Below are 22,555 nucleotides of genomic sequence, written 5' to 3' on the forward strand. Positions count from 1 at the left end.
AGCAGACTTCCATTTATGAGGAAGAACAGCATGACTGTTCTTTTTACCTGTGCTTTTTTTCCCCCCTTTGGGTCTTGATCTGTGATGTCATCTGTGTAGAGAAACTCCTGGTGAGAAAACTCCTTTTATCAATGCAGATCAGCAGCTGCGCTGTAATTTATAGTATTAAACAGTTCCCCAAGGGACAGAGAGATTAAACGACCTGCTCAGAGTAACAGGGAATCCAGACCTTCCTGACCTCAAGACCAATTCTCTAAACTCTCTTCCTGGCCTATGTTCAAACTGTCTTTTACTATTTTACTATATTGTGAATTTTTACTATCTTAGTTCTTAGTATCTACCAAACAGTTCTTCTGATTAAGGGGACAGAGTGTAATTGGAGAGCAAGAATCAAAGTCCATCCCCTTTGGATAAGAACACATGAATAGAAGAGTAATTTCTATGTAGGGAACATAGTGAAAAGAACATTATATGTAGAATCCTCCTACCTGGGTTAAAATTGTAGCTTCTCTACTTAGGACCTTTATGACCTTTACATAAGTCATTTAACCACTCTGGGCTTGAGTTTGCCCAACTGAGGTGGTTGGATTAGATGTCTTCTAAGGTTTCTTCTAGCTCTAAATCTATGATTTTATACAATCATTATTCAAGATGGGAGCTTCATTAATGTGTGGATGATATTTATGTTAATGTAACAGCTTCCTCATTCAAGTGAAACCTGGCATTATTCTTTTAGAAATGCTTGCAGTTTTTTTGTTTGTTTCAATTCAGCACCATTTGGCTCTAGATCAGAGGTGTGGGGGTGGGGTGTGCTGGAGGGGGAGGCTGCCAGAGTGTGTGTGGTCTAACTAGATTAATGTAATTGGGAAACATTTAACAAAATAAGTAAAATACAATAAAACATAGATAACATTACATTTTAAAACCAAGTTAATTATGTGACCTTCAGGGATCCTTATGTATGGATTAGTGGCCCACTTCTATTTGAGTTTGGCAACATTGCTATAGCTATAGGTTTTGAATAGGAAAGGATCTTAGAAGCTATTTCATCTGAACTCATCATTTTAATGATAAGGAAACTGAGGCCCAGAAGTCTCACACTGTAAGTGACAGAATAAGATTCAAGTTAAAAGGTAGAATTCCTTTCTTGGACAATACTGTTATTTCCCCTCTTAGCTGAAGCTAGAGAAAGTCATAGGTAATAGATAAACTGTAGCAAGACAATCAGCTGCTTTTCTTGCTTTGTGAGTTCCAAGGATATATCTCCAGCAACTTTTTCAAAAATTGTACATTATCTTTCTATTTGAATTAAAGTTCAGTAGCATAAAGCTGACAGGAAATGTGGCACTGTATTTTTCATGCTAAAATTATAGTTCTGCTTTCCTTCTTTTAATAGTCTTTATATCAGGTTAGGTCTGTAATGGTCTCAGGTGAGCTCACATGTTTGTATTTTGAAACCTTCCTCTCTAAAAGCACCCTTACCAAAGAAGAAATTAATGAATAAATGGACATCTGAGTCAAAATACTTCATCAGTATGGACAGTATGGGAGTTAGCTTTAAGTTGCCTTTACTACTTTCAGAAGTAGTAAAATTCATCTATTCTGTGACTGTAATGAAATTTTTTAATGTGTCTTACGCTGTTAGATCTGTTCCATTTCATATGCATCCATACAAAATGTTACCATTTCTCAGACCCTGACCTCCCCTCAGTTTTAAAAAAGATAAAATAAAGAATCGTTTGTTTGCATTTACTAAATTGTAATAGTACCTTTTCAGTAATATTTTAGTCTAATTGGAAATCATGTTGGGGGCAGAGTGGTTGAAAGGAATCCTCTCCAACCCCTCCCCTCCTTTAAATTCAAGTCAGTCTCATGTCAGCTCCAAAGAATACAGCTGACACTTTCAGCTGTAATATTTTCACATTGCCATTCTTGACCCTTCAACAAGTTTAAAAGCTAGTACATGCAACTGGTTGTTTCAGTTATACATAACTGCTTGGAGGCTCCAAAATATGACAGCTTCCAGATGTATGAATCGACTGATCCGTTTGTTTAGATTATACTCCACAGCTGATGCCTAGATTAATGCTGGCTGGATAAAGCGATGGGAGATTTGTTTCTACAGTACTGTGTTTATATTTCATTTGGATTTCTCCTTCAAAGCTGACCTCCCTATAACCTCCTGGAGTGCTGTCCACTAGGGTACTAGTTGTAACTTGTCTGCTGTTGTTTTATCTAAGGGGGTTGTTAACAATTCAGCAGCCAAGGAGTCACATACATATATATATGGCTTCTATTTTATTCCATGACAGCTATTTGATCCAATTTTGCCTCATTTCATAGCAGTTCTAAAACCTTAAGATTCTTCTGTATATTCTAGGTATCATTTGGACATTGGGATACAAATGTTTAGTTATGAAATGATACCCCAGAAATTCTAATATTAACTTACTTTTTGTAATTGGGGTTTCATCAGAATGGTACAGATTTGATTAACTGAATAAAGCATTTGGTTATCTACAGGTCTTATATTTTACAATTTTCAAAGCCCCAAGTTCTAATTTCTTGTCTTTTCACCATATAGCAAAGTTCAGTAACATTAGATATTCAAAAGGTAATTTTTCTCTAGGAAGATTTTATACATATATCCTAAAATCACATACATGTGTGCATACATGTATGCATATATGAGTTTTCAAAACTCAAAGGCAACCAAGTAGGTAAGACAAGACCAAGTAGGTAAGAAGTTATCATATCCATATATTCATGTGGTATTCTTATTGGACTTTATTGAATTTTTCTTTCCCTCTTCCTCTTAGCCTCAATTATATAGTTTTGCTTCCCCTTCCATGAAATTCTGTTGCCAAGTATGAACTGAAAAAGTAGCAGATCTATTTAATTGCAAACTGACAGGAAGATATTTGAAAGTTTATTGTTCCATTAATAACAATGGGAGAATTTAAATGTAGAACTTCCACTTGCATCTATGAGGGTCATGTCATTGACAGAACAGATTCAAAAGACTATACTCTTTGAAAGATGTCAGTAGAACATGTGTTTCTGTTTCTGAAGGTTCTAGTAATATTTTAATGAAATTTTTAGGTAGCTCTAAATTTCATTGACAAGTTCTTTCTATCTAATTTAAACCACTAAAAAGAATGAGAAATAAATTTTTTGCTTTCCTCTGTTCAGCATGGCATATGAAATATGGAAGAATTGAATCATGTTATATTTCTTAGATGGTAATTAGCATAAGCCAGAGAATTTGGGGGGGGGGAATCTCACTACAACTCCTACATGGGCAGAAATCTGATTGAAGCCAATGAGAAACTAGCCTGGTTGAGGGTTGCAGAATAGAGATTTCCTTATCCAACTTTTGGCTTCTTCCTACATTGCCATATATAGCTCATTGGCATGTCCAGTCTTTGTGGGCTTCCTAGAGAGCTTAGCTAGTGAAGAAGCTACATAATCTAGCTGAGAAGAAAGTGAAAAGAATTTAGCCATTCAGGACCATTAACAATGGGAAAGTTCCCTAACTAAACAGATGCCATTAGAGCCATCAAAATAGAAACATTTTTACTTATCATTTATTTATAACACAGTTTTTGTGGTTCTTTTTGATGATACTTCGTTTTTCTTTTAATTTGGCTTTATGTTTTTACAATTCAATAACTTTATTACTCTACCTTTGAACTACCTATTCTAGATTTTTAGTATTAAAAGAATTTTAGACCTAGAAAGGTCTTTAGAAATAATCTAGCTCAAACTTTTCATTTTACACATTTTGAAAGAATCTTACAAAGGTGACTTGATGTGTCCAGGTTTTGCAGAGAAAATAAAAAATAGAATTTCTCTTTTGAGAACAAAATCATTACTGGAGAAGTTTTTAGAATGGTGGAGGGAACAAGAGGCAGAAAAATTTAATTTTCCCATTTGGGGCTAACAATGTAATTGGAAAACAGATTAAAGATATTGTTGGTGTGGTTAATCAGGTATCTACTAATTAACAGATACACTGATAAATGATAAGTTGTCATTAGAGCCATTTAAAATAATGTAGAAATCTTATTTCTAACTTCAAAACCAAAAATATGTACTTGACCCAATAGTGCATTACATATGAGTGACCCTATTTGCTTAGGCATTTTTAAGGGTGCTCAATATAATTCTGGCTAATGAAAGGAAAGCTGGTGAAAATTTCTTCCTAAAACCATGTAACATTTATATACTTATTAAGATAAATTAAAACAAACAATAGTTTTCCCCTTCTTAGCAACCTGGGTTTTTAGTTATTGATTAAACATGCACAAAAGTAAGTAAAAATGAGTCTTGTTAAGTCAATGCGTATGATTTTTTTTCCCCTTAAATCATTGCTTAAGGGCTTCTGGCCCCTAGCTTAGGAATCCTGCCCAAAAATGCCAGATGTATTACACAGTCAAGTATTGCAATGTAAACAGTACTCTGTGCCATGAGAGCAGGGTGGTCCATCTCCTATTGGGGGGGGAGGGGAGAGGGAAAGAAGGGGGAGAGAGGAGGAGGGGAAAAGGGGGGAGGGGAAGAAGAGAGAGAGAGAGAGAGAGAGAGAGAGAGAGAGAGAGAGAGAGAGAGAGAGAGAGAGAGAATCCTTTGCTCTGAATTGAACACAGTAGTTGTAGTGCTATTTGTGTTTTTGACTGTTTTGGAACTGGAGTGCAAATAAATTAATAATAATTTGGACTGGCAGAGAATACCAACTAAAATTGAAATGCCAAAGAGAGCAAGATGTAACTTGTGTAATGTTGCCTCATTTGGTTAGGCACATGTATAAAATACCAAGCAAAATTAAAGGAGAAAAATTTTAACTACTTGAAATTTGATTTCCCCCCTCACAGTGAGACTCATAAGCTTCTGGTGTGTGAGTCAAACTGACTGAGGATGAGATGTAAAGAAGAGGAAGGCATAGGGTTCTTCATGACCTCATGCTGTTTAATAGAAAGCCTGAGTGGGGTGGTGCACCTTCTGGATGTAAACATAAGATTTATTGTAGAGTTGTTCTGGTACTTTGTAAATGCACTCTTAGGTAACTTCAGGGTGGTTAGTATGTTGCATAATGGATGTCCTTCCCCTTTGGGCATAGTTTCTAGGGTTTTGGTGGATCTACAGATTAGTTTGCTTTAGTTTAAGAAAATTAGTGATCACTTGCTTCCCTGTTGTTCCACCTCCCCAGTCCTCTACCCATCTCAAGTGCTTGACTCTGGTTAGGCATGTTTTATAACATTGCATGTAATCAAGGAAAATTGTATTCCAGAAGCATTCATCTGAAAATTGGAATATTCAAATACAAGCTGTCCCTGGAAATAAGTATTTTGGAAATTGTTTGTTGTCTTCTTCTACAAACACATTTATGAATTAGAGAAGGGTAAAAGTTGAGCTTTTATATTTAAATACCTGAAGGAATGCAATATAAATAAAAACCACAGAAGAGTTAGTTATGTACGAAGATAGTTTTAGGAAAAAGTAATGATAAGAACTGGGACATGAAAACAATCAACTCTTCTTTCCTCTGCCCCTCCCAACACACATACCCCCTACTCATTCCTACCTCCTGTTTTTTTTCCTTCTTTGCAGCATCTTTCATTTTCCTCTCCTCTCCTTATTCCCCTTGTTCTATTAATGTGAACAAAAGAATCCTATTCACAGAACAAACTTTTAAGTTGTTTAGCCCTTAAAGAAGATCACTTAAAAAGAAGAAAGAAGATATAGCATATGGCTTTTCTCCCAAATCTCTAAACTATTTTTCTTGCTTCTTATCTGATGTAGGTGTTTTGTTGTTGTTGTTTTGGCTTGGGGTTCATGTGTTATTATAGTTGAAAGTGAAAAGTGAAAATATGACACCATACCAACAATTCACACATGATCCAGAAAAATTTCACACATTTAATACCTTGCTTAATTGTAGACAAAAGCTTGCAATTTGAGAGAATTGGGATTAGAGCTAAATATCTCTTAACTGCTCTTTCCAGAGATTTGGGGAAATAGGATGACCCCTTTTAAAAAAAAAATAGGCTACAGTTTCACATGGCTCCCAAAAGAAATCTCTCTCCCTTTTTGTTTCCCACACCAATTGATTTATCATTTTGCTTGCAAGCAGACCCAGAATGTTAGGGCAGGAACACACTCACTTTTTTCTCGTAACTTTTTTGTTGCGGACCGAAACCAGTTGACTTGAATAAATTTTTCTGAGACCTGAATGAAGCCAGCAACGTGGAAAAATCTTGCCATTCAGGACCGTCTGAATGTACATTTCAGCCACACAGTAAGCTGTATTGGTAGGCAGTGGACTGCTAAATACAACCATTTTTCGCAGCAGAGAGTTAGACAGGTGATTAGCATAATTAGCACAGAGTAGGCTATACATATGGTAATGCTAAGTGTGTAAATGCCAGCTGCGGTGTAAAATTTATGTCAGGGGTCGACAGGGCTGTGCGAAAGTATTGTGTTACAGCTGCAGGTCAAAGCCTCCTTTGCTTACCTCCTTTTCTCTTGTTGGTGAATGCACTAAACAGAAGAGAAAGACAGAAATATAACAGATAAGGCTTTGATTGAACAGCCCAGTTCTTTGCAAGAAGGACTGCTCTTTAAAACACACACACACACACACACACACACACACACACACACACACAATCCCAAACTTTCTCTACAGGTTGCACACCCTGAAATGTGTCGTTGTTTGTATAGATCAGGATTTTGGATGGATATAAGGAAAAGTTTGAAGGTAAAGACTCTTGTAGTGACATATCTATACACACACACACATACACACATTTATAGTTCCAAGACTGATTCCTTTCACTTTTCTTAACCTCCAGTGTATTCCTTTAAAAAAAAACAACTGAACATTATTCAATATATCTGCTAGTTCTGGTGGTAATTTCCCTTGAGAAGTTGGGAATCAAATAGTACTGAAGTAAGAATACTGTATACATAGTATAACATTTCAGCATCCCAACAACCCTCAAGTTCTGAGACTGACATTGTCTGGGACTGGCTAAAAGTTCTTTTGTGGTTTTGGGGATAGGTCCTGCCCAGCCTCACCCTTCATTTCCATCTCCAAACCTACCAAATTTTTAACTTATAGGACATTTTGAGATGAATTACAGTTTTTGTTTTAAATGAATATAGAATTGAAGTGGATAATCTTTTTTTTAACCACTTCATAGAGAAGTCTATAAATCCTCATTCTTACAAACTGTTCATATAGTTCACATTTGCAGTGTTTTCTTTTGTTTTTGTTTTGGGGTTTTTTTTTTAACTCAGCTATAAGGAGTGGTGGTGTTGACAGAATATAGTTCACACCACACTGACCTTGTGATGAAACTTCCTCAGAGCCACAGGGGGTCCTTATGAATCAACCCCTAATCCAGCTAATCCTGATCGCAACAAAATCATGAAAGTGGCCCCCAATGATGTGTGTTTCCCTGCACAGATGCAGAGAGAAGGAACAGTGTTGGAAATAAATCAGTCCAGCGTGATGTTCTACACAGGCTGGGGGAGCCTGCGTGTGAAGGTGGGGACTTGCATTGTGTTCTCCCCCATGTGGCCTCAAGTGGAAGGGCCAATGAAAAGAGGGCTTGGCTGTATAATGGTGAGAATAGCCTTCAGAGCTAAGAGGTGATGTCAGCTCCACCGAAGCTGAGAGAAGGGAACTGGGGTTAATGTTATGCAACAGACTGAATACAGTGATAGAGAGCCTGCATTGCAGGCACTTAAGTTTTTTTTAATGTAGATTTTAGGAGGCCTTAACTAATTGGTCAGAATTTAGGCTTAACAAAACATGGAGTTGCATATTTTGTACATGGGTTCTCGTGACATGTAGGTAGTTCCTAATTATGCCAAAAGATTATATTTGCTTTTGCTTTGTGAATAACAGTATGATATGATAGACCGGTTCACTTATTACTAAGGTGATCTAGAAATTGGGTTTGGCTTGGGAGGGCTGTTCTTTGTTCTATTTTGGGTAAAATGAAATGGAACCTTCTGAAAGGCTGAAGTTACTCGAATAAGCCATTTACACTCTCTACCTTGCCTTTATTCATGTATCCTGCACAAGTCAAAGATGACCATTCCCTACTTGTTGGAATAGCAAGTGAACTATGAAAAATGGGCCTCTTGACAGATGCAGCACTGCCCTGGGAGCTGGTGGCCATGTAAGAAATATCGAGATGGGGGGGAGCTGTGACAGGCAGCAGGTTCGGTGCTGGGGGGAGTGCTGACCTGACCTGATTGTGTCCGACAGTGGGAGCAGTCCTGCTTTAGTGCAGAGCCATTCAATAGGAAGCTGCCCAGGCAATAACAGATGGTACAGCAAGCAGCTGGTAGGGATCCCTTGAAAGAAGAGTATGTTTTGTCAGGAAACTGTACTCTGTTTCATGCTGTCCATGTTCATCATTCCTCTTATTTCCCTGTGATCTGTTATTTGTAGTGTTTGCCTAGTGATTTTCAGTGGATGATTTGTTTTCATTTGTTATATTTTCATTGATTCTTTTGTCATTGAGAAAGTCAAAATGGGTGATGCCATATGAAGATAAATTCTCTTTGGATTACAGCTCCTTAATGTTTTTCTGCTGCTAGCTCTCAGACTGTGGATTTGTATTACAAAAATGTTTTTTTTTTAAACTAAGGCAAAAAATTTAAGCAATTTGCTAGCAATCAAAATGAAAGTTGAATAATAGGACAGTAATTAGAACTCAGGGCCCATGAGTGTCTAGTCCATTGGTCAGTTCATTAAGCCTCTCATTGTTCTTCATCCTTTTCCTCAAAAGTGAATTTTTTTTTAAAGAAATTGACTCTAAAATTTTTTTAGCTATCCTCTCTCCTTTTAAAACTGGTAATACTAATCACCATAAACTCAAATGATAAGAAAAATTTTAACACGCCACAATATTGAAGACCCAGGCTATACAGAAGATGTTAGTTATAAAACATAGATATGTGCTATTCTCTAACTCAGATTCTTTCTGTTTCTCATTCAAAAGAAGTTTAAACACGTCATGAGTGAATGATTAAATTTCACTGGATCTAATGATAATGCATTTAAAAATTTTAATATTCATATCCTTCACCTACCCTAATTTGGCCATCCTAAACGAATGTCCCTTTGCTTCCTTGAATTGGTATAACCCATAAAAGAAGTGCCCAAACCTTTCCCTTCATGAAAATTTAACCTTTTTATTAATGCATATTATTTTCAGATGAGGGAGTAATTTGTTTAACTGACTCATCCAGTCTTGGTCTTTTAGGTATGTTGGAGATGCTGTTTTTGTAAAATACTGGACTGAATCTATAAACTCATGGTATATCAAGTAATACAAATAATTTTTTTTAAACCTTTACCTTCCATCTTAGAATCAATACTGTGTATTGGTTCTAAGACAGAAGAGCAGTAAGGGCTAGGTGATGGGTATTAAGTGGCTCACCCAGGGTCACAGAAGTAGGAAGTGTCTGAGGCCACATTTGAACCCAGGACCTCCTGTCTCCATGCCTGAGCCACCCAGCTGCTCCCAATACAAACAATTATTAGACAATGTAATCTTAAGAGAAATCCTAATAGGTTCTGATGATGCTCTCTGTTTAGAGGAACAAGGTGAACATCAAAGGAGATGAGAACCTTCATCCATTTCTTTTGCCAGTTGAAGCACCTGCTTCTTTTTGGTTTAGAGTAGCCCAGAGTGATATAGTCTAGGGGGAATCATCAAAAGGCTGCTTGGGTTCTTTCTAGGGGCAGCATGCAGCTTGGGCCTAAGACTTTCATACGGTTGATACATGAAGTACCAACTTTCAGGTTGGCTTGGAAGAGTAACATTCTGGACATGTTGAAGAACTGATTTTGCTAAGTTAGAAGAAAAGTGTAATGCTCCTTTGTACTTGCCTTTCCTGAAGAACTTGCTAGAGGAAGAACTCACAGATGATCAAAGAACAAAGATGTTAGAACTAGGGGAGAGGACTACTAGGCATTTATGAACTCTTAATTACCTTTTACCTTCTCCTAGGTTGGCTCATAGGAGAGAACAGAGTGCCAGTGATAAGGATATTGGTTCTGGAAATTCCTACTCAAATTGCCTTGGTTTTCTTTTTTTCTATTGCTACAGGACAACCTTTAAAGCACAGTTTGTGGTTTTGTTTCTTTTTAATGCTAAGATATTTCCCTCCCTAACAGTATTTTATATTGCAGAAACTTCATCTCATTTATGTAGAAAATAAAATGTACTGAGTACATGCACCTGCTTTCTCCAATTGAGTTGCCAGTTGTACGTATCCCATGATAGAATGATAGAAAAAGTCTGAATCTTCTGTTGGATAGGTTGCCTGTGGTTTGTTACTCCTTTATTTTAGTAGGAAGAGGAAATAACTATGAATTGGAAAGTGGAAGAGTTGAAACATTGTATGACATGTAGTAGGTGTTTAATAATGTTTGCCCTATCTTCTTTATTGATTGAATGGAGAAGGCTGTGAAGTATAACATGATGGTATGGTAGGGATTTAAAAAATATATTTTCCCCTAGATGAGCTTTAAACTTGAAAAATAAGTAATAGAGAAACAGAATAAAATAGGCAGAGGGAGAAGGGAAGACTGTTTTTCAAATTTCATGTTAAACTATTATTTTTTAAAACCCTTACCTTCTTAGAGATTCTAAGAGAGTATCAATTCTAAGAGAGAAGAGTGTGGCAAAGTTTAAGCAGTCAGGATTAAGTAACTTGTTGAGGGTCACATAGCTAGAAAGTATCTGAGACTAGATTTGAATCCAGGTCCTCCCATCTCCAGGCTTGACTCTGTTCACTGTGCTACTACCAAGCTGCCCTGTAAAAACTATAATTTCAATCATTTGAAATGAGATACATTTGGACTCCATTAGAAGTAAAACCCTTACTATTTCTTAACGAGGAGGGCAAATTAAATACTTTTTTTGGTTGCTCGTGCTATGATTTAGGAGAGATATTTGCCAGTGTTATTTAGTGAATAGAGATGATCTATTGGCAGGAAAGATCTGAGTTCAAGTTTCGCCTCTGAAATGTACTGGCTTAGGTGACTCTGAAGAAGTCTCAGTATAAAGTTCAGAAGCTGTAAGTTTAGAAGGTGCCAACCAGTATTGGTAGAGTTTCTTCTAGTATTTACTCAGAGCAGTGAAATCACTGGTCCATTCCTCATCCCTATTTGTTAATCAAGTGGAAGTCAAGCATGCCCATAAAATTGTTCAGAAGAAATTCACATTCCTTGTAGCTAGCTCCAGAGTATACTAGCTAAATACTGACATTATACCATATGAATGTTCAAGGCTACTCAATGTCCAAGATATTGAAGTTAGCAGAGTCTATCAATATATATATAAGATATTTCTTATCATAATATATTTTTTTAAAAGACACTGTAATATGGTAGTCTAGAAGACAGAAATCACCAAAGCAAAAACAAGTGAAATGTCTTCTAATTTGCTGGGGGCAGGAGCAAGCTATTGATAATACTTGATTAAAATAAAATAAATAAAATACAAAAGAGGCCACCTGGTATAATGGATAGGGGGCCATCTCTGAAGTCAGAATAATGAGGATTTAATCTCTGTCTCTGACACATACTACAAGCAGCTGTGTGACATGAACAAATCATTTAACCTCCTATTGCCTGAGGCTACTCTATAAAAAAAGACTCAGTTGCCAACTAGTTGCCTATCTGTATTGTTAGAGAGAAGTTTTGTGTTGTTTTTTTTCCCTAAAACTATGAATTACAAATTGCCAGTATATATTGGTGGAGAGAGTTTGTGCAGTGGGAGTTTCTTACACTGATGAAATCAAAGGTCTAGACAAAAAAATAAAATATAGCAACAATACTAAGTTTTGAAAAACATAAATAATAATAGTTATTAGCCAACATTTTACGTAAAACTCTGGGCTTCACATGTTACAACCTTGTCATATAGGTGTGATTAATATCCTCATTTTACAGATGAAGAAATTAAGGCTGAGAGAGATTAAGTGAGTTGTCCATGGTCACCCAGTTAGTAGTATCTGAATTGGAATTTGAACTCAGGTTTTTCTAATTTCAAAGCCAGTATTTTGTCAGCTATGGATACTTCATGAGTGGATGGATTATAGGAATTTGAAGAATATTTAGAAGAATTCTTAGCTTTTCTAAACTCTTTAATCTATTTATGATAATAGTCCAATTGACTTAAAATAAAATATTTGCAAGTGACTGGCTTTATAGTTTTCCACATTGTCAATTGTCCTAGTTGGCATTAGCAAAGAAAAAAAGGCATAAAAGAAGGATACTAGTGGATTTTAGTTGAAATCATTTCAACTAGGCCATTTCCCTTCTATATGGATCAATGGGTTTGGATGTAAATAAATTATTTTAAATTATTCTCCTCATATAAAAATAAAGATCTTTGAGAAATCACAGTAGATGATTTCTGAAGTAAAGTTTTAATATTGAAATAATGGCATCATTTCAGAAAATCCCAGGCCAAAATAATTAATAAAATTATGTGATGCTGTTCTAACAAAAATGCAATAAAAATCATTGTCAACATTATGGAAGCTCTATTAAGTTCCATATTTTTCTATGATTTTGTGCTACTTTGATACATATTATAGCCTTGGTTACCATCATTCCCTTACTGGAACTATAATGGAAATTATTTGCTATTCTAATGACTAAAGAATTGATATTATTCTGATTAGCTAAAGCTTTCTTGTTAGTGAGCTATAGTCTGATAGCATCTGGCTAAGGAAGCACTGATTTTTATTGATAGTAAACAGTCACTTTGAGCAAAGATGAAGGATTTTGTTCTTTGTGTTAAATGAATTTTGGCCAAATGGTTTAAATAAATTCTAAATTCTGACAGTTCCAAAAGCAAAATAAAATTTGGGTCTGTAATCAGAATTGGAAGAAGTATGCTCATTAGAAAGGAACAATCTTCATCATATGAGCATTTGCAGAGATTCTGTGCATGGGGTTGTATATGAGATTGGTCAGTGGAAGAAGAGAGGAGAATAACTTTTTAGAAAACAACTGTATAATATTATATGAACTCATGTTACAACTATACAACTTTTAGGAGGTAGTTAGATGTGATAACCTGCTTTTTAGCCAAGACTATTATCCACATTTTAAAATTATAGTTTATGATCCATGTTTTTGGGATATGCATCTCAAGATTCAGTTGTGACCTTGTGTCTTCTGGTTCCTCATTATGAATCATCCCCCTCCTACCTGTCTCTCTAAGTTTTCAGTGCCACCCTATCTGTCTATGGGTTCCTTTCTTATTACCTACACACACCTCTAAATCTCCCAGTCCTAAAAATAAGAAATCAAAAACTTTCACTAGAACCCATCAGGCTCTTTAACTGGTCTTTTGTATTTCTTCCTCACAAAACAAATATCCACTCCTTTCGTGTCTCCTCCATTCATTGACTCTCCCTCTTGATTATAATGCACTCTTCAATCAATCAATAAACATTTATTAAGCACCTACTGTGTAGGCACTATGTTTAGATCTGAGTTTACAGAAGGAGGCAAAAGCCAGATCCTGTTCTTAAGAAGCTTCCAATCGAATCTCATCTATGTCTCTTAGAATCCCTGATTTCCTTCAAATCTCAACTCAGACACTATGTTCTACAAGAAGCCAAAGTTTAAAAAGAAGCCAATGCTAAAGACTCATTTTTGTTTTTGTATCCCCAGCATCTAACATGTGACTAACACATAGTAAGTGTTTAATAATTGCTTATTGATTGATTTGTTGCACATTTCATTACTTTTCTTCCAAATTCCCTTCCAAAAGGGAAATAGATTATATTACTTTTTGAGAATTCCTCAATATCTTTTTTTACATGCACTGTTAATTAAAATTTTTCAACTAATAAGCATTATTTTCTTTCCCTTCCACTTTCACTTCTCATGCTTTCCTTCTTCTCTCCACCACCCACCTCCCCACTTGGAAGAAAAAAAAAGAAAGCAAAACCTTTGTAAACCCAACATTCCCCACAGTAGACATGTCCCAAAATGGATGTCTTCTTATAGGTATTGAGTTTATCCCCTAGCTCTCAGATGTTGGGTAGCATTCTTTATCACTGATCCTCTAGGATAGTGGTTGATCATTCATTGCATTGTTCAGAGTATTTAATAGTTGTTTATTTTTTCAGTGTTGTTATTACATAAATTGTTTCCTTGGTTCTGCCTACTTCACCTTGTATCAGTTGATACAATTCATTTCTTATGGCAGAGTAATACATTCATATATCATGTTTTGCTCAACCACTACCCAACTAATTACTGGGTAAATCCCTTAGGTTCCAGTTCTTTAATTCCACAAAAAAATGGCTATAAATACTTTTTTGGGGCATATGGATTCTTTACTTCTTTGATCTCTTTGGAGTGTAGTTCTAGTAGTGATATCATTCAATCAAAGGAATAATAATAGCTAATATTTATATAATGCTTACTATCTTCCCAGACACTGTGCTAAAACACATTATAGATATTATCTCATTTGATCCTCACAACAACCCTACTGTTATTATAATCTCCATTTCATAGATGAGGAAACCAAGAGGTTAAGTGACTTGCCCAGAGTCACAAAGCTTGTACATGTCTGAGGTCAAATTTGAACTATAGTGTCCCTGACTCCAGGCCTGTTGTTCTATCAACTATGTCATTTAGCTACATGCATTTATAACATTGGGGGAGAGGGATAGTTCCAAGTTAGCACTATATAAATTTGCTCTCAATTTTACGTTGTTTGTTTAAAGTGTTTTTAAGTCATTTGTGCATATTCACATTTGATTTATCTAGATTTGCAGAAGGAGACAAAAAAGCAGGCTGTTAGCTATTCAGGGTCAATAGACCCTTTTATGTAGTTCCTATAATATTTGGACACTGATATATAATACTTTAAGATTCCAAGGACCTGCAGTGTCATTGATTTAGATATTTTGCTTAACAAAACAGATTGCAATCCTTTCCCAATTTATTAGATGGTCTTCAAATTTTCTGAGGACCAAAATGTATCACTCTGCAGCCAATCTGATTATAAGCATCTTTGGACTTACCTACTTTGGTTCTTGGACAAGAATACACACAACTCATTGCCATGCCCATGTACAAAGTCTTTTCAAATCTTTCCAGGACTTGAATTTTGCTAGCATAGCCTCTGAGAACCCAGGATCAACTCTAAGCATAATGCAGCATCTATAGAGGTCTTATATACCACTAAATAGCTCTTCAAATATAAATATCCGGTTTTAATCCCAAGGCTAACATACAAACCTTGAGCATATAACTTAACTGAGCCTTGTTCTCCTCATCTGTAAAATAGGAAGGATAATTCTTGTACTAGACTATGTTTATAATGGATAGGGCCTGGGAACCAACTGCAAAATCAAAAAATGTGAGTTCAAATCCTATCTCTTGACACATACTAGCAATGCAACCCTGAATAAGTCCTTTAACCGCTTATCTCAGTTGCCTTAGGCAACTCTCTAAGATTATAAATTGTGGTAGAGGGAGTTTTCTCACTTGGAGCCCCCCCCCCAATAATGGTAAAACTGCAGGTCTGTCTTACCAATAAAAGAAAAAAAAAGGTCTTTCACAAGGCTTTTGAAAGGAGCAAATATAATGACTATAAATCACTTTGCAAATCTTAATGTAACATATAAATGTCAATAATTATTAGTGAATGTCAAACTTCTACAAAAAGTTATTTGTAATGGTGGGAGGTGGACTTACTTTCAGTAATATAAAGGTACTTATTCTTTGTAAAGTAATGTTTTAGACATGATTTTCAATGAATGCTTCAAGGACAGTCCATATTCCTTGGCTAGAGCTGATCGCACCTTTGGAGTTTGAGAATCCTATGAGATTTTTCTATACTATTTTTATATTCTGTCATATTTATATGACAAAAGCTCTTGTCATAATTACTTACTCTAAAAAAGGTTAGTTCAATAAAAACTCTTTCCAACACCCATCACTATTGGTTCTTTGGTCAGAGAGACAATTACTGTCTTTCCTTTCTATTTAAAGAAATTTCTTGAATGTCCTAACCCTCAGCCATACTGGTGAACTACTGTGTGCTCAACTTAATGATAAGACCACATTTGAAAGCAAAAATTATGATTCCCAAGATCAGATTACTGAATTTTGTAGCACTACTTCCAGGCTTTTAAAAGTTCTCGTGTTTGTGTCTTAATCATGCCTAGCTGTTGCCAAAGTCATTGAAAGATGGGTTGTTTTAGCAACACGAGGTTTTGGCCATAGGACCTTCCTCTCCAGGGGAACTTCTCCATGTGGATTTGAGTTTCACCATATTCTTTACACTTTGTAACTAGAGTCAAGATACTCATTAGCAAGTTGCCCTTTTTCCCCTCTTTATTGAGGAAAAACATTTCTCTGTTCCCTTTGTCAAATTATTTAAGAGAAGAGTGTAAATTGAATCCATTTATCTTGACATGAGTTATTGGAGCAGACTGTTTATACAAGTGTAAGAAATTGTAATGTAGAAATATTTGGTCTAGTCTGTGAGGAAAAGGTTTCTCAAATTTTCCCCTCCCCCCTTTTAATAATGTCTGCATGTGGCATATTAGTTAAAATGTAGACAAAGAATATTTCTAACAAGTTCTGATTTATTTTAGAAGTTATTTAAAAATGCGCAGGGCAGTTGTTAATGTGTTTCAGAAGAATTTTTTGTACACATCTATATACTGGTAGATGGAATTTGTTTACACAGGTTATATACACAAGGCTGTTTTTTTTGTGTATCTTGAAAGTTGCTGAACAAAAGGAATCTAGGTTTTTTTTGTTTTGTTTTGTTTTTTTTGTTTGTTTAAACCCTTAACTTCTGTGTATTGTCTCATAGGTGGAAGATTGGTAAGGGTGGGCAATGGGGGTCAAGTGACTTGCCCAGGGTCACACAGCTGGGAAGTGTCTGAGGCCAGATTTGAACCTAGGACCTCCCGTCTCTAGGCCTGACTCTCAATCCACTGAGCTACCCAGCTGCCCCCAAGGAATCTAGGTTTTTTAAAGAATTATGAAATAAAGTTATTGTTGACATATAGCTATAATCTACTTTCTTACTTTTAACTGAAACCTTAATTCTTTGTCTGACAGTTGGTGGACGAGTAAGCCGGGAGTTAAATTATACGCGTCAGAAGATTGGAGAAGAGTCTATGTTTAATCCGCAGCTCATGATCCAGACACCACAAGAAGATGGTGCCAATGTACTTACAGTAGAGGCACTCAGACAGCACCTTGACTCTGCATTACAGGCCAGCAGGGTACATGTATATATGTATAACAGGTAAGTCAAGAAGGAAAGAACTGATTTATATCTTAGCAGATAAAACTGGAATGTACATGATTGGGAGAATATATATTGTTAAGAATGGCATAGTGGACAGGGTGTTGGACACAGAATCAGAATGACACAGGTTCAAATCCCACATCTGAAGCTATTAGCTGTTTAACCCTGGTCAAGTTATCCATTAGACTCGTTGCAATATGAATTAAAGTGGGAGGTTTTATACCTAGTGTTTTCCACACTGAGTAAATTGCTATTTTGTGGAATTTAAAGAAAGTTGTTTATGAACCAATAGTCTAGATGATTTAGAACTTTGAGATAGCTTCCTAATGGAGCCAGATATTTGAAAATTGTTGTTGTTCAGTTGTCTGACTTGATGACCCCATGAACCATACAGTCATTGTGGTTTTCTTGGCAAAAATACTGGAGTGGTTTGCCATTTCCTTCTACAGTGAGTTAAGGCAAATAGAGATTAAGTGACTTGCTCAGGGTTACACAGCTAGGAAGTTTCTAATTTGATTTGAACTCAGGTCTTCCTGACTCCCAGTCCAGCAGTCTGAGCTATCCAGGTGCTTTCTTGAAAACAAAATGCCATGTGGAATAAGCCCCTTCCCTGAAAAAATGCTCATTTAAACAGTGGGAATGTTTTTTTTTTTTATCAGGTGAGACTCTGACTTTTAAAAAAACATGTAAGAACTTATATGTCCAAGTTGGCATCTTTGAAGGGTATTGTGTTTACTCTTGGTATGTTACCATTATTCAAATCTTCTTGAAACTCCTTATATGGAATTGCCTTCAGAGTTAGTTTATGTGCCAGACAAGCCTTTTATATTGTCAGTCCTGCCTGACACAAAGCAAAAATGGGTTAAGCCATTATCTGGTGAAATCAGACCTATAAGCCAAGAATTAGATGAAAAGAAAATATACTTTAAAATGTCACTATATGATGACATAAGTAAAATAACTATTTTGTGCAAGTAATTGAAATATATGAAGTTTGGGGAAAATATGGAGGGTTCATTAAAATTAGACTTTTTCCTCCAAGTTGTTGAAATTGGCTATTTATACAGTAAAGCTTTAGTCGTTTAGAGAAACATAATAAGAGATATCCCCTTTATTCAAGAATTCAAGTGCATTATGACAAGAATGGGAAAGAGGTATCACTTTCTTAACTTGAAATGTAGAAAGAAAAGCAAAATAAAATTGAGCAACTTATCTAGGTTCTATAAGAACTGAACTAGGGTGTCTGGAGTGGAGCAAGAATGGAATATGACTTATACTGGAAAGAGCACTAAAATATGAATCGTAGTTCTACCAATATATGACCTTGAGCAAGTGGCTTAACCATTCCTCTATCTCAATTTCATAATATATAAAGTGGACATCATATTGTCTGCCTTAACATAAGATTGAAATAAAATAATATGTATGGAAGAGATTTTTTAAAAATAAAGGAAATTTAAAATGTCAGATATTTCAGTGAATGTTGCATTAGATAATGTTCTACAATAAATCTGCCTCCAGTAGAAAACATACACTTTATTAAACTGCTGAAAGTTCTAACAACATTGTAGCTGAAGATGCAGATTCTGCAAAAGAATTAGCTAAATGTTAATTTTAAGAATTGTTTCAGAAGGCCTTCTAAGAAAGGAGATGATCTAATGATGAAGCAAATAAAACATTTATGAAGTGCCTGCTATGCGCAAGACACTGTCCTAGGTGCTGGAGTTTCAATGCCAAAAGCCACAATGTTCCTACTCTCAAAGTATTCACATTCTACTGGGACCTACTATGTATAGCTTTCTTTCTAAGTAAATGAACCCATATTTAACCTGTAAGCATGCTTATTGTCTTATATACCTTTTTGTAGCAAGAAGAAAAGTCACTTCTCATTATCTAGAATAGTGGGAAACCTCTAGGAAAGAGTATAGTATTCTACTTGCTTCAGATTCTATAGCTTAGAGCCATGTTGGTGAACCTGTGTTATGCATGCCAGAAGGAGCTGCTCCTTTCTCCCTCTCCATGAGTGCCTGAGGACATTTCTTTCATGACCCACCCTTCTACCCAGCAGCACAGTAGGTGCACTTCCTCCTGCCCCTCTCTGGGGTAAGGCAGGGGACTCACATGTGGCATGAGGGTTGCAGTCTGGGCACTTGATCTCTAAAAGGTTTGCCATCACTGGTCTAGAGTCTCAAATAGAGATGGAAGGAACCACCAGATGGTTTATAGCTTCAGAAATAATAACGTAAATATAATGGCTCTAAAAGCAAACATAGTCATGTTCTTCAGAAGATCTAATGAAGATTCCATCAATCAGCAAATAATTATTGAACAGTAATAATACAGTCAAAGATATTGCTGAACACTGTAAAGAATAGAAAGAAATATGAGCTATGTCTTTACAATATATTTAATATATACAATATATTTAACATACTTGGAGAGATGACATCTATAGGAATGACATAACTTAATAAATGTTTAAAAATAATAATAGTACTGCCTGAAGAAATGATCACCTTCAGCTGGGAATATGTCACAGAGGATTTATTCTGAGCCTTGAAGAATGAGTAGAGTTTAAATATGATAATGAAGGAAGAATAATATAGTGACCAGAGAGCTGGCCTCAGAGCCTTAAAGACTTGAGTTCAAGTCCTACCTTTGACATATTGACTGTTTGACCCTGGGCAAGGGTCACATATAACTTCTCAGTAACCTTGACTAATCTCTGAGATTTCAAATTGGAGAGAAGGTGTAGACCTGCATTGGCAGAGGAAATTTCCACAAGAAGGGAGTTCCTTATAATGGTGAATTTTCAGGCCAGATTTTAGGCATTACAGAACCAGATTAGTGGATCTAAAATGTGTGAAATCAATCTGTCAGTCTGTCACTGAGAGTGTGTTTTAAAAAACAAGAAAATACATTTTGAAAGCCACCTACTAGTAGAGGATATTTAAGTTCTCATATCTGTTATTAAAATCTTTAAAGTGTTGAATACTTGAATATTTTTATATAAATATGAATATATACACATAGGTATCCCTGCAAATTATTGATTTGTGAGTGTCCAAAGGAATTGGGTTGACTTGCATTGCTAAACAAACTAATAGTATAAATAGGATTATACAATGAATACATATCTAAGAAAACAAACTTTTCTTCAGCAGCATAATTTCTACCCCCAAAATGCTTTCTATTAAAGTAGTCTCTCTAGATTCAGTTTGACAAGGCTTTGTTAAGGTTAACATTAGAAGAGAAAGAAAAGAAAACAAAACAATTATATTTTCATTAAAATATTCCATAACAGATTTTTTCACTTCATTTGCTAGAATAGAGAAAAATTATTTATCTTTGCTTTTATGTTTACAGGCAGTGGAAATTGGAACATTTATGTTACAAATCAGGAGAACTTATCACAGAAACAGGTTATATGGATCAGGTATATTTACTGCTTATTTATAAAATTTCCTTCCACGTCTCTCAAAAATTATGCACTTTTTGGTATGTTTTAATCTAAATATATGATATATTCTTGATTGATTTTGACAGATAATAGAATACCTTTATCCTTGTTTAGTCATCACACCTTTGGACTGCTTCTGGGAAGGGGCAAAGTTACAATCAGGGACAGCATATCTACTGTAAGTGTATCATTTTGTCTTACATTCTGATGTCTGGTTTTGGAAATGCTATCGCTGTATTGTTTTGATGTTGCTTTCTCATCATTTGATTATAATATTCCCTAGAGTGAGCAATAAAATATTTTTAAAATTCTCTGTGCACTTTAAAAATTTAGAGTATAAAAAGAAAAGAAAATAGTTACTTTCAGTCTTTCCAGAAAAGTCTTTAGGCATCAATAAGTTTCATTTACTTTTTCCAATCTATTTAAATGCAAATAAAATGCAAATCATTGGGGTTTATCATTGTTTTATCCTGACTGTTAATTCTTCCAAAAATTTATAATTTTGCCTATTGGGAAAAATTATGTTGAAGCTATTCATTTTGATAGCAAGACTTATTTCTTTCAGTATAATTGTGAATGAATATCGGTATTCATTATTCTTGAGTGAAACTTTTGAGTTTTCTTAGAAAAAAGTTAATCCCTTGTTTGGATCATTAATGAAATTTTTTAAAATGCTATCTTTGGAAGTTGGAGTAGAGGGTGTTACACAGTTTAGCAGTTTGATATTGTATATGCTGCATCTTTCAAAGAGTTATTGTTAATCTGTGTAGACATTTTCAGTTAATTATGCAAGAGTTAGTGTTTGAGTTATTGTTTCTGTCCTAGCTTGCATGTCTCTGTAAAAGCAATTTGCAATGGCCATCTCCTAACCTTTAGTGTACAGTTTTAGATGGGAAATAAGGGGTTTTGTGTTTTCTGGTTGGGAGATTCTGAATAATGACTTAAGCCTGGCTAAGCAGATACAGTGTGGTTTGAACCACAAAACAGGCAGCCAAAAGCCTTTCTGGTCTGTCAACACCACAAATTCAAAAGTGAGTGTGGGGGGGAAGTGGCACTGATAGTGGGGATGGCAGGGGTAGGGGGGAGGGCATTGTTGTTTGGTGGATTGCCAGGCTGTCAGGGAGTTGGAATAACTCGGGGATCATTTAAGGAAATAAAGATCAAATATTTTGCTGTATAACATTTGCAGAACATCTATAAAACTTATGTTAATTGCATATTGTGAAATGCTTAATTTGGACTCTCCTCTTTGGAAGTGCACATTGGGTAATTTTCTGTTAGTTTTTTTAAAAAATGTATTGACTGCATTGTTTTAGCAAGAAAAGGTTCCTTTATTGAGGTTATAAATTCCTGGCTTGGAGTCTTCATTCATAAAGCATTTTCATTAATGAGTGTTAGAGTCAACTAGCTAAAAATTCATAAGGAATTATAATGCAAACAACTATTCTTTTGTATGTTAAGTTCTCCAAAATGTAATGTTACTGAAAGAACCTATACAATATGAATATTTGGGGGAGTTTAAATTTTTCATTGTCCTTTCCTTAATTTCTTTTACAGAGGTAAACCTCCTTTGCAATGGACAAACTTTGACCCCTTGGAATTCCTGGAAGAGTTAAAGAAAATAAACTATCAAGTGGACAGCTGGGAGGAAATGCTGAATAAAGCAGAGGTTGGTCATGGTTATATGGATCGACCCTGCCTCAATCCTGCTGATCCTGACTGTCCAGTTACAGCCCCAAACAAAAATTCAACCAGAGTAAGT

At 35.5% G+C, this 22,555-nt stretch overlaps 1 protein-coding gene across 1 annotated transcript in view; it reads left to right on the forward strand.

Annotated features, from left to right (window-relative positions):
* PTCH1 (patched 1) overlaps positions 1-22,555 on the forward strand; it is a 76,656-nt gene that overhangs the window by 11,312 nt on the left and 42,789 nt on the right. The window contains exons 3-6 of the mRNA XM_044657558.1: positions 17,141-17,330; positions 20,700-20,769; positions 20,880-20,971; positions 22,351-22,549. Of these exons, the coding sequence (XP_044513493.1) occupies positions 17,141-17,330; positions 20,700-20,769; positions 20,880-20,971; positions 22,351-22,549 (551 nt within the window). The remainder of the gene's footprint in view (positions 1-17,140; positions 17,331-20,699; positions 20,770-20,879; positions 20,972-22,350; positions 22,550-22,555) is intronic.

The sequence above is a fragment of the Gracilinanus agilis genome, chromosome 1, assembly GCF_016433145.1.
Source record: "Gracilinanus agilis isolate LMUSP501 chromosome 1, AgileGrace, whole genome shotgun sequence".
NCBI lineage: Eukaryota > Metazoa > Chordata > Mammalia > Didelphimorphia > Didelphidae > Gracilinanus > Gracilinanus agilis.